Source organism: Cottoperca gobio, chromosome 19 (assembly GCF_900634415.1).
Source record: "Cottoperca gobio chromosome 19, fCotGob3.1, whole genome shotgun sequence".
NCBI classification, from domain to species: Eukaryota; Metazoa; Chordata; class Actinopteri; order Perciformes; family Bovichtidae; genus Cottoperca; species Cottoperca gobio.
In genome coordinates this window covers 19,599,955-19,612,454 of record NC_041373.1, presented here as the reverse complement: position 1 = coordinate 19,612,454, position 12,500 = coordinate 19,599,955, and the positions used below count along the sequence as shown (strand labels likewise).

At 44.3% G+C, this 12,500-nt stretch overlaps 1 protein-coding gene across 1 annotated transcript in view; it reads right to left on the bottom strand.

The window, feature by feature from the left end:
• Positions 1 to 10,850, bottom strand: part of cacna1g (calcium channel, voltage-dependent, T type, alpha 1G subunit) — a 109,198-nt gene extending 98,348 nt beyond the window's left edge. Inside the window, exons 1-2 of the mRNA XM_029456769.1 lie at positions 10,845 to 10,850; positions 9,512 to 9,645 (exon numbers count right to left, since the gene is read on the bottom strand). Coding sequence (XP_029312629.1) covers positions 9,512 to 9,645; positions 10,845 to 10,850 — 140 coding nt within the window. The remainder of the gene's footprint in view (positions 1 to 9,511; positions 9,646 to 10,844) is intronic.
• Positions 10,851 to 12,500: the final 1,650 nt, after the last annotated feature.

The following is a 12,500-nucleotide window of genomic DNA, read 5'->3' as shown; positions in this document are numbered from 1 at the left end:
GCCTCCACATCAGTGACAGGCTGTCACGCTGGATGTTCCTCAGCAGATGAATTATGATTGATGGATGTGTGTGTGTGTGTGTGTGTGTGTGTGTGTGTGTGTGTGTGTGTGTGTGTGTGTGTGTGTGTGTGTGTGGTACATAGTATAATACGGGCCCCAGAGAAGCTTTATGTTGCAACACAAATTTAAAGGACACGTACAGTGGAGGTCAGCGCTCAGACACCAGCTGATGATGAGACGGATGATATTGCAGCGAGTGCATGTAGTGGGATCAGGGAGAAGTGGAGCGAGGAGAGAGCACAGAACAGACAGATGGAGTGTTTTCATGCTGAATCAGATTGAAAGCAACACGTTGTGCCATCAGCCCACTCTGCTGCTTATCTAACACAAATGTTAACCAACTTTCTCTTCACAGTCTCCGTTCAATTCTTCTTCTTCTTCTTCTTGCCCCCAAGCGAGAGTGGTCTTTAGGTGCAGTACTCCTGCATTAAAGGGATAGTTCACATCTTTTTAAACCTTTAACTCTTCTGATAAAAGAAGAATAGAATAGAAACTATAGCCAACTATAGGCCGATATCTAACCTACCCTTTCTCGCTAAAATCCTTGAGAAAGCAGTCGCAAAACAGTTGTGTGACTTTTTACATAATAATAGTTTATTTGAGGTTTTTCAATCTGGATTTAGAGTTCATCATAGCACAGAGACGGCACTGGTGAAAGTTACCAATGACCTTCTATTGGCATCAGACAAAGGACTTGTCTCTGTTCTTGTCTTGTTAGACCTCAGTGCTGCTTTCGACACTGTTGATCATGACATACATGATACTGACTACAGAGACTGGAACATTGTGTTTGCATAAAAGGAACAGCACTAAGCTGGTTCAAGTCCTATTTATCTGAGCGATCTCAATTTGTACGTGTTAACGATAAATCCTCCATGACAGCCAAAGTCAGTCTTGGAGTTCCTCAGGGTTCTGTACTTGGACCGATTCTATTCACCTTATATATGTTTCCTTTGGGCAATATTATAAGGAACCACTCTATAAACTTTCATTGTTATGCGGATGATACCCAATTATATCTATCAATTAAACCAGATGAAACCAATCAATTGGCTAAACTTCAAGCATGCCTTAAGGACATAAGAACATGGATGTCTAGCAACTTCTTGATGTTAAACACAGACAAAACTGAAGTTATTATACTTGGCCCTAAACGCCTCCGAAACGCATTTTCTAATGACATAGAAGCTCTGGATGGCATTAACTTGGCCTCCAGCGCCACCGTAAGGAATCTTGGCGTCATCTTTGATCAAGATCTGTTGTTTAACTCCCACATAAAACAAATCTCAAGGACTGCCTTCTTTCATCTACGTAACGTTGCAAAAATAAGACACATCCTGTCTCAAAATGATGCAGAAAAACTAGTCCATGCAGTTGTTACTTAAAGGCTGGATTACTGCAACTCATTGTTATCAGGTTGTCCCAAAAAGTCGCTTAAGACTCTTCAGTTGATCCAAAATGCAGCGGCACGTGTATTGACAAGAACAAGGAAACGGGATCATATTACTCCTGTATTAGCTGCTCTGCACTGGCTCCCGGTAAAATACAGAATAGAATTCAAAATCCTTCTCCTGACTTACAAATCAATTAAAGGTCAGGCTCCAGCATATCTTAAAGATCTCATAGTACCTTATAAACCAACTAGAGCACTGCGCTCCCAGACTGCAGGGTTACTTGTAGTTCCTAGAGTCTCTAAGAGTACAATGGGAGCCAGAGCCTTCAGCTATCAAGCTCCTCTCCAGTGGAACCAGCTTCCAGTTTGTGTTCGGGAGGCAGACACACTCTCCACATTTAAGAGCAGGATAAAGACTTTCCTTTTTGATAAAGCTTATAGTTAGGGCTGGCTCAGGTTTGCCTTGGATCAGCCCCTAGTTATGCTGCTATAGGCTTAGACTGCCGGGGGACACCTCCCTGCTCTCCTCCTTCTCTTCCTCTCTCCTCCCCTCCCTCTCTTCTTCTCCCTCTCTATCTGTATACATTTATGTAAATGTAGGTTACTAACTCATCATCCGGGGTATCATCCCCAGAGTTTCTGTGTCTCATGTGGCAGGTTGCCACTGATAAAGTTTACGTCAGGATCATGAATCGTGACTGCGCCTGCTGACCTGATACTGCTGGACACCGGGAAGCCTTTTTGAAATTTTCCTGGATTCATCCAAACTTTCTCTTTTTCAACACAACATAATTTCTGTCAAATGTTGTATTTGTACTATGTTGTTTATCCTGTACACACGACATCTATTGCACGTCTGTCCGTCCTGGGAGAGGGATCCCTCCTCAGTTGCTCTCCCTGAGGTTTCTTCCATTTTTCCCCCTTTAATTTTGGGGTTTCTTTTAGGAAGTTTTTCCTTGTGCGATGCGAGGGTCTAAGGACAGAGGGTGTCGTAACCTGTAAAGTCTGTAAAGCACACTGAGACAAATGTATAATTTGTGATATTGGGCTATACAAATAAATTAGATTTGATTCGATTTGAAACGCAGCTGCACACAGCTTTTGCTGGATTCTCACGTGTTACTCGGTTCTGCAGAACCTGTAACTGCATCACATCCCATTGCAGACAACAACTCTTCTGTCCACCCTCCCTTCTTGGAGCTGCACAGCACACTTTTGTGAGTTAGCGGCTTCATAGCCTCGATATCCACACATCCTGCAACACGGTGTCAGTACTTTGCACAGATTACAGTTTAGTTTCTCATCCCTGTCAGTGAACACAACACCAAAGTAACAAGCGAGGGCGTCTCTCCACAGTGTCCTCTGAATATCCAGCTGCCAGAATCCAGATGTACCTTTAATTACTTCTGCGTGCTCACAGCAATTAAGATTTACGAGCAGTTGCAAGTGCTTTGTGTCCTGAGTTCTGCCTCCCAGGCAACATGCAGACCTGTCTTCGGGGTGGAGGTCGGTGGAAGCTATTTTGTGATAACTTAGTTCCATTATATATATTATATTAACACATCGTCTGAATAAAAGCACTCTAAGAGAATTCTCTCTCTGAGCACGGAGAGGGTTTCCCACCGATGACATGATGAAAGCAGGATTTCATTTGGGAGCAGGGGAATAAACGGAGGCTGCAGGATGCTCGTCTCTATTACTACTTTGCAATGTTGGTTAATAGCACAGGCGCAGTTTTACATGCTAATGCATCCTGGTGAAGTATTCTGCTCACACGTCCTGCTTGACCTTTTTGCATCTTTATGTCTGTCTCCCCAGCATCCCCTCCCTCTGCGGCTCCCTGTGCCTGATAATCTATATCCAATCTGGGGAGATTATCTGGCTAATGGAGGAGAGCCCAGGTGGATAAAGACACCAGGACGAGAAAATAAGATGTACAGTGCAAACTCACAGAGGGAGGAGAGGGGGGTGGAGACTTGGACTTGGAACAGTTCAGGTGTTTCCTAAACTCAAGTGAATGCAGCATGACATCACAGTTGTGCCATGTTGTGTTCAAGTAACAGTAACTGTACACTGTAAACGGGTTTATTAATAAGAGATGTTCAGGGGAAGTGGAACCCAGAAACTCTGGATCTTCTTTTCTAGGAACAAGTTACATCTGCTCAGGAAGTTATGCATTTTAACTCTGTGTTGTGACTAACTTGTATGATGCAACGCGTGTAACTCCCACACTACAGAGCATTCAAAGCTACGTTTGAATTTACACAAGGCTCTACACCTCTCCCCTCCTCTTCCTCTCCCCTTCTTTTCCTCTCTATCTGTAACGATTTATGTAAATGTATGTTACTAACTCGGCATCATCCCCAGAGTTTCTGTGTCTCATGTGGCAGGTTGCCACTGATAAAGTTCACGTCTGGATCAGGAATCGTGGCTGCGCCTGCTGCCCTGGTCCTGCCTGACGCCCACCGCGAAGCTTCTTTTATTACATCGTCCTGGATTCATCACATTCGTCACATGGATGTTGTATTTGTACTATGTTGTTTATCCTGTACACACGACATCTACTGCACGTGTGTCCGTCCTGGGAGAGGATCCTCCTCAGTCTCTGTGAGGTTTTCTGCGAGGGTCTGAGGACAGAGTATAGTCTGTAAACACTGAGACAAATGGCTGTATAAATAATTGATTTGATTTGAAGGCCTGCAGCTCTGAGATCCTCCTCTTGGAAAGAAAGCAAAAGGTTGAACTAATAAATGACTTAATTAAGGTTAAAACCTATTTTACATCGAGTCTCCTCCTTTATCGCTTTCCCTTTCACCTTGTCTATTCTCCACCGCCCTCGGCTCTTCTTCCTCCTCCATCCTCACACCCCTCTTTTCTTTCCGCTTCCCCCTAAACTGCTGGAGCCGCTCCAGAGTGTGATCAATAAATCAGGAGGAGAAGAAAGGCGGAGTCGCTTCTCTCTCACCTCCTTCAGTGTGACTCAATCACAGGTCTGAAACAGGATGTGTTGAATATTTAAAGCCAGTTAAAGGTGCTAAGCTTGCATTTTGAATATCATGTTCCGTACTGTTCCACCACGTTGGTGCAGACCAGGGTGCAACATGGCTGGTCCATGCACAGATCAACGTTGTTCAGCTGGTCAGTGATGCAAATCTACGAGCCGCTTGCATTTCCGACGAGCATGTGGCCGGTGAAAGGTGCTAATGTGGTCCAGAGTGTAAATCCTCCACAGCTCCTCGTGGATTAGCATGAATTACAGCTGCAGCGGTGATTACAGGTTTACATGGGATCTTTCATCTTAAGGACATGGCTTCTTGTATAACCAGGTTTACACTCTTTATACGTAACTTTACTATAAATGAAGTTATAGCTAAATGCAATTCATCCAAAGTGAGCGGCACATTCAAACTGGACATGTCCCTCCGTGGTGTCCGTCCTCTAATATGAGAGCAGATTAGATATGGAGTCCAGTGAAGCGATCGACGCGACTGCCTCGGCTCGTCTTCCTCTTCGTCAATCATTTCCTCCTCTCGCCCTCTTCCTCCTCAGTTATCCCGTCTGTCCAGGAGGAGCCACAGAGAGTGTTAACTCCGATCGATGCTCTCTGGGTAGGAGAGCCTGTCAGCTGCAGTGTTATCCATTCTGCTTAGACTCCCATCAAGAAATAAATACATAAACAAATGCAAATCTTTACAATCATTCAACAGCTGAGTCGGAAAATTGCAAACATACTTGTTTTGGACGATTTAGTTTCTTGATATGATTATTAATATATAGATTATTCCGCTTTATATCAGTTAAAACAAACATGTTCTCACGCTGTAACTTCACAGTTTCAGCATGTGGGGAGCGTCTCTGAGAACAATGCAACAGTCACAGAGCTGACAGAAGAGATAACAATTATGCTGACCAGAGATCTGCTGCAGGAAGAGATGATTCCGTTACGATAACTCAATCACGGAGATGTGGGAACGCAGTGAAGTCACACAAGCTGTATTTAAATCTAACACAGTTCTGAAAGGGTTAGAGTGCAGACTCATTAACAACACACCTGTCTGTGTACAGGTGACGTCCAAACACCTGTGTGCTGACTGTGTTCATAATGACAGGTGAACAAGTTAAAGTGTGAACACGAGACATCTGAAGGCATCAAGCAGCGAGTGTCTGTTCACACCGTCATCAGATCCTTCACGCTCCTCACAGGCAGCTGAAGAGTCAAGCACGTGAGTTCATGATAAACTCACAAAGTCAACCCACCACTGAAACATCACGTGTGTGTGTGTGTGTGTGTGTGTGTGTGTGTGTGTGTGTGTGTGTGTGTGTGTGTGTGCCTGTGTGTGTGTGTGAAGCCTTCTCAGTGACACGTCCCAGAAATAGGTGTGCAGGTGATATATACATTATGACAGGAAGTTACACAAACAACTTACTTATATTAAGACAAACCCAGAACTCTTCCACAACCCAACCAAGTAGTTTTGTTTTAGATGCATCATGAACACACGTGTTTGAAGCCGTGATCGTATACATGCACTTTTATGGAGTCATTGGCGAACAACACTTTCTGATGTGTTGTCCTGCTCTTCCTCCACCAGCCTAAAGCTCCCTGCAGGTCTCCTCTCCCTCTCCAGCCTCCGCCTGTGTGTTGTCCATCCTGATCTTCCTCCACCAGCCTAAAGCTCCCTGCAGGTCTCCTCTCCGTCTCCGTCTCCACCTGTCTGTTGCACTCCTGCCTCCATCACTCCCTCCTGACAGGTGATTAGGAGAAGAGAGTGAAGACCTGCTGAAGAAGCAGCTTAGCGGTAATTATCCTCTCGGAGAGAAACAAACATCAGAGGCTTCCTCCACAGACTTCTCGACTGTTGCCGGGATATATCCAATGCTCGACAAGCAACCGTTTCCTAGGTTACCATTGTCTCCTCATGGCTTTCCGTACGGATGAGATTTAATGTTTCATTTTGTTTTGCATGCTCACACCATCACCTACACTCAGCACACACACATACACACGTTATGGCGTGTGCACAGGGTTCAGGCTCAGACACGCACCCAAACTTATTTCATAAATTATTTATGCTGTCACGTTTTAAACACACAACAACTTTTTTAGGCAACAAAACTACTTAGTTTAAGAAAAGATCATGTTTGGGTTAAAATAAGTATGTTTGTATAAGTTCAGTTTGACTTTGTCGCTCTTTATATTATATACTATACTATATACTACATATTATACTTCCTCCCAGGCTCCCGTCATAATTACTATTGCTACTAGATGTTCTCCCGTAAACTTTTATCGACACCAATTCCATTACCGTCCATTATTCCTGATAAATTGTTGGGTATAAAAAGAGAACATATAGTTTATTAACCACCGTTCTTGTCCCAAACAAACTGAAACATGATACAGTGTGCGCATGGCGTCACATCACATTGAAAACATCGATAAGAGGAATCGATAGTCATGGACAAGGAACAGGTTCTCAAGGGAAACCGGTTCTCGATTCCCATCCCAGCAGAATCCAGTTTACCATAGGATGATAACGCTCTACTGAGCCAACGAGGGGGTGGAGTACGACTTCAAATCTACGCTCCCGATAACGTCTGATAACGGCCGTTTAATGGGTCGATAACAATCAAAGCGGTGCAGAGTCCACACTGAGTGCTGTTCCAAAATACAGCCTGAAGCCATGTTGGCTTTAACAGTTTCCATCAATGTAATCGGATCAGCGTCTACATGTGAGAGGGAATAAGAGGATTTCCTTCCTGCTCTTACTATCTGCTGTATATAAGCAGAAATATGTTCAGTATATTCTGTAAATTGTTCAATGACATGCACGTTAACAAATGTCACCGCCACACCGCCGTGTTCGTCTGTGGAGATTGAGCGTCGTATTAAAGGCTGCAGACTGCTGGTCTGGACTCAAACACAGGAGTTACTTTAACCACTTATTTTACTCTATTAAGGTAACAACAATATCTTGAATTCTGAAGTTAGAGCTGAACTGGTTCCAGCTTCTTTAGACTTCTTTGGCAGTAAAGTGAATATTTTGGACTGTTGGTCATATAAACTAGCAATTTATTATTATTTCAATAATCCAACTTGTGCTCTGAGATACTTACTGGTTGATTGAAGGATAAAGATGTGATATCACACATAATGTCTCCGTTTAAATACATTTATGAAATATCCAAGTCAAATTACTGCTTTACAATATTAACCCAACTTTTGAGTTATTATTATAAAACTTTAAATTATAATCTAACATTGCAATACATAAAATAGATGGGTGATGATCTATTATTAGATTCCATCTAATGCCTATTCTTCATGCATATTCTACCCTGCTCTGCTGTAATGACCCAGTGTTCCCCAACAGCACATTATAGTTCCATCTGTATGCATCAAAGTCGAACATCTCGATTCATCATGTGTCCTCCTGTTCAATGAACGCTACACCTGCTTTCATTGGTGTACTTTTAATTAGATACTCTTTGTATTGGCCTTCTTATCACTCATCAAATATCCGATATAACGGAACCAGATGACACTCGGATTAAAGCGGCAAAAAAAACACATATAAAAAACTCAACAGCAACGTCTCTCTGCAGAGATCATAACACTGTTGCTCCAGATGATCCACAGACCTTGTGTCTTACTTTCTACCGCATCACTGCGCAGGAGGAAGCGTGCGTCTACTCGTGGACGAGAGTTTTGTGGCAGCGAGATGTAAACATTAATGGCGTCCTGCTGTGACGTTAGCTCAGGTGAGCTCAGGAGAGCCTCTCATACGTGAGTAGATGCACGCTTCCTTCTGAGCGCTGATACGTTTGGTGGGTATAGTTGGGCAGAAAGAAAATAGTCCCTACACAGACTGCTCACAGCAAGGCCTGTGGATTATCTTGATTTCTGGAAAGTTTTTCAAATGTATTTTATTTGACGCTTTGAGCCCCACAGGTCGAGTGTCATCTGGTTCCTTTGTATTCAAGAGAAGGAAGACATCTCAAACACTCAACTCACACCAAAACAATTTAAACAGCACTACTGGTAAGAGGAAACATATAGATTTTAGTTTTGGGGGTGAACTGTCCCTTTAAATCTGCAGCCAACACAGCGACCCTCGACTCCTCACAGCTATACTTTACAGGTGTGTTATTGCATACAAGCAGGTCAAATGTATCTCCTCTCTGCTGCTGAAGGACACACACACACACACACACACACACACACACACACACACACACACACACACACACACACACACACACACACACACACACACACACACACACACACACACACACACACACACACACACACACAGAGAACATGTGCCCTGTTCCCAGTGATGGACAGCAGAAGGATGGCATTAAAAACCAGCAGGGGACGTAGTGTGATGAAAATGTCAGACTGAAACCAGCAGGCTATGTTCTGTAACATGTTTAATCAAATTACAGTGCGTGCACATTACTGCGAGTGCGTCAGTGTGTGTGTGTGTGTGTGTGTGTGTGCTGTACGCCTGCTGTGTTCATAGACTGCATGCAACGTACGTCCGTAAATATGAATCTGCATAAATATGCATCTTTGTGTGCGTGTTCGCGTATTTGTTATGGAAGTCGTCGAGCACAAATCATATTCAATCGGCAAGTAAAGTGAAGTTCTAAAGCGTCCGAGTAAACAACGTGAACAAGTTGAAAAGAAAACACATTTTGCATTCACACACTCACTCGTAAAATCTGATGTCCCTCTCTTCAGCTGACAGATTGTGAGCACTTAAGAATTTAAGAGGGTACTTGCTACCAATTTCTCTTTAAAAGGCTTTTACAGGACATTCAGGGTAAATTCATTTAATGACAAACCAAGTGAAGCGCACAGCGAGGGATCCTGATGTAACTGAGAGCACCGAAGCTAACGGGTTCATGCTTCACATCCCATGTTGCTTGAGCTCCAACACATCTACTGTAGATTCTGTGACTGTGTGTGTTTGTGTGTACTGCTTCTTGTGCAAGATTCCAGTGTACACATTGGCCACCTGTGTGTGTGTGTGTAACTGTGTAACTCACCCAGCCACGACTATGAAGAAGTCCAAGCGGTTCCATGTGTCTCCAAGGTAACACTTCTTGCCAAAAATCCCCAAAGCCACCATCTTGATCACCATCTCAATGGCAAAGAACGCAAAGATGAAGTCATCGAAGTTCTGCGGAAAGAGACAAACGCAGAAAACACAGGTTAGAAGTGCAGCTGATGGGAACTTAAAGCATTTAAAGAACTGATTATATACATTATATCAGCCAGTATTAGCAGCCATATAAATATAATAAGAGTGAATGTATCCTGCAGAGAGGAATCCTCTTCTCTCTTTGCTCCCTGTGGACGGGGAAGGAGAAGGTAAAAAGATAACGGCCTCCTCGCAGCTACAGAAGATTAACTGTCCTGCTCGAGGACACTTCAGGAAGCAGGATGCTGGCCGGCCACACAGGTCGTCTGCCTCCGGACGGTTGTGCACACCATGAGGCCACTTTGCTCCATTAACAGGGACTCGGTGACGAATGGCCTCCGAGTATATAAAGTAACAACCTCACATGCACTAATCAGTGTTCCTGCTCTCATCACTCTCTGAGGACAAGGTAACCTTGATTCTTGAAATATGAAAGTCCATAAATACATTTAAAAAAGCAGAAGAGACGATGAAGGCAAAAAATGCAGCTCAAAGTAAGAATGAAAGAAAGATTCTGGAAGCAGATCAAGGCTCAGGACTCCCACTGAAGGATGAGTCATCCAAACAGGAACAGAGACGCACATATATCGAGCCCTGTTCTCTGAGGCAGAAGCTAGCCTCGCTGCTCCAGAGGTCACTGGAAGTAGCACGCAGAGGTTCACACGGGACTGTGTGTGTGTGTGTGTGTGTGTGTGTGTGTGTGTGTGTGTGTGGGTGTGAGTGTGTGTGTGCAACTCAAAGCTCTGCTCCATCATTGAGTCTGGACGATGCGATGCAACATGTGGGGGTTGCACTGTTACTTCCACGGCTTCTCTAACAAGCAGCTGGCCCGGTCTCTCCCTGATACTGATGCATCACTCCAGATGTTTCTCACGCAGAGGAGCATCAGAGCATCAGAGCATCAGAGCACATTGATGCATGTTAGAAGAAGGAACATTGTGTTGGAATCTGAACTGTCTCACTGCTTGAACACACTGGTCTCTGATACGGTGACAGGTAAAGTGATGGATCATCACCTGATGTTTTCTCTGGAAGGGCACAGTGACCGTGTTACAGAGAACTCTACGCTCCACCTCGAGAGTGCGTGTGACACACACAGGTGCTACGTCCATGAGAAGAGGGACCCGGAGAGTTCCTGCTGTCCACATTGTGAAATAGAGAAGAGCAGACATGTTTACCGCCATGTTGCCCTCCTCCTTTAATTCTCCATCCTCCTCTCTCTTCCCTTTTGTTTAGTGACGGAGCCGTTCCTCTTGTCTCTGCTGGGGAGTAATTACTCATCTATTTTGCATTAGCTAAAGCCGGCATGCCTGCAGAGCCCATAAGACTCAGGGTGATAGGGACATTATGTCTACACACACACACACACTTCAGATGTACACACACTGCACACTGATTACACAACACATGCATGAACATACACACTGTAACATATGCAACATGGGACCGAGCCTTTAGGGACTCTTGAGAAATTGACAGTGAGCTGATGTCTCACACACACACACACACACACACACACACACACACACACACACACACACACACACTCTACGCACAGCTGGGATTAAAATGCATCTACTGTAAGTCAGCAGGACATGCCGGCCTGAGGCCTTCTCAGTCTTTGCAATCAGGAAATTGATTCCCTGAAACGTGTCTCACTCCTCAGCGGAGCGTGAAGCACGTTGCATGTTCCTGATCAACACGGGTTGGATTTCATATCCAAGCAGAGAAGAGAAGCTCTGCAGATGCAGCAACAAGCACAGACTCAGATCTCTGAGGGTTCCTGATACCAAGCAGAGTATTTACCAGAATGATAGTGTGTGTGTGTGTGTGTGTGTGTGTGTTCCCTGTCACCGTCCATGTGCACTCACACTCACACACAAGTGAGCTGAGCGGCTCGCTGCTCTCGCACTTCCTGCTTTATCCCCTGCGCTGTGAGGAGATTTACAGAAGCTCAGATCTGTTGGATATCTTCTGCAACTTTTGGAAAATCCCCCCAAGAATATAAAGACTTTCACATTATGTGAAAACAACAGAGAGCTTGTGGAGAGTCAACGCATTGAACCAGGGAGGGAGGAGGCTGCAGAAATACTCTTCACGTTGAATCAGATAATGTGATGAGGGAATGTTCTGCAGTGTTCAAACTGGGAATATCACAACTCAGACTCTTCATTCAGTGTGTGCATGTTGGTTTCGCACTGCATCGTTCAGACATCGTTTGTCAATGAACCAGTTGGCAGTCCTGTAAAGTCTTTGTCTTTGGATGTTGTGTAGGTGGCAGATAGCACCGCTCATCGTCTGTGTTTATTCCAAACAAACCGCCGCCGCCGCCGCCGCTGCCAGAGGTGGAACAGCCTTCGCTTCCTGTGCAGCAGACGGACCTGTAAAGACTGTTTGTAAGGTCCATGGCAGAATGTGTGTGTGTACGGGATGAAGTTAAGAAAGTGGCAAACCTTAAAATGTATTTGCATAAATATAAATATTGCACGTAACACAGCAGACCATTAAACCTGAGTAGGAAGAGCAGTTAGCGAATTCTACAACTTTTTAAATGGTTTTAATAAAGGTTATTCAACTACTAGAGAAAGTTGACCTCATGTGACCCTGAAGTTGTGACAGGTGTTGGCTGGGTGGGGGCTGGGTGCACTTCTTCATTGAAACTCCACATCACAATGTTTTGCCTTTGTGATGACCCACTACAGGCTGCACACGTGTATTACTGTGTGTGGATACTGACGCTGACAGCAGGAACACTAACCCCCGTCACAACCAGACGCTGGTTTATCACTTTCTCATGTTACAACACGTAAACAATGTTCATTCGTTGTTCAGTA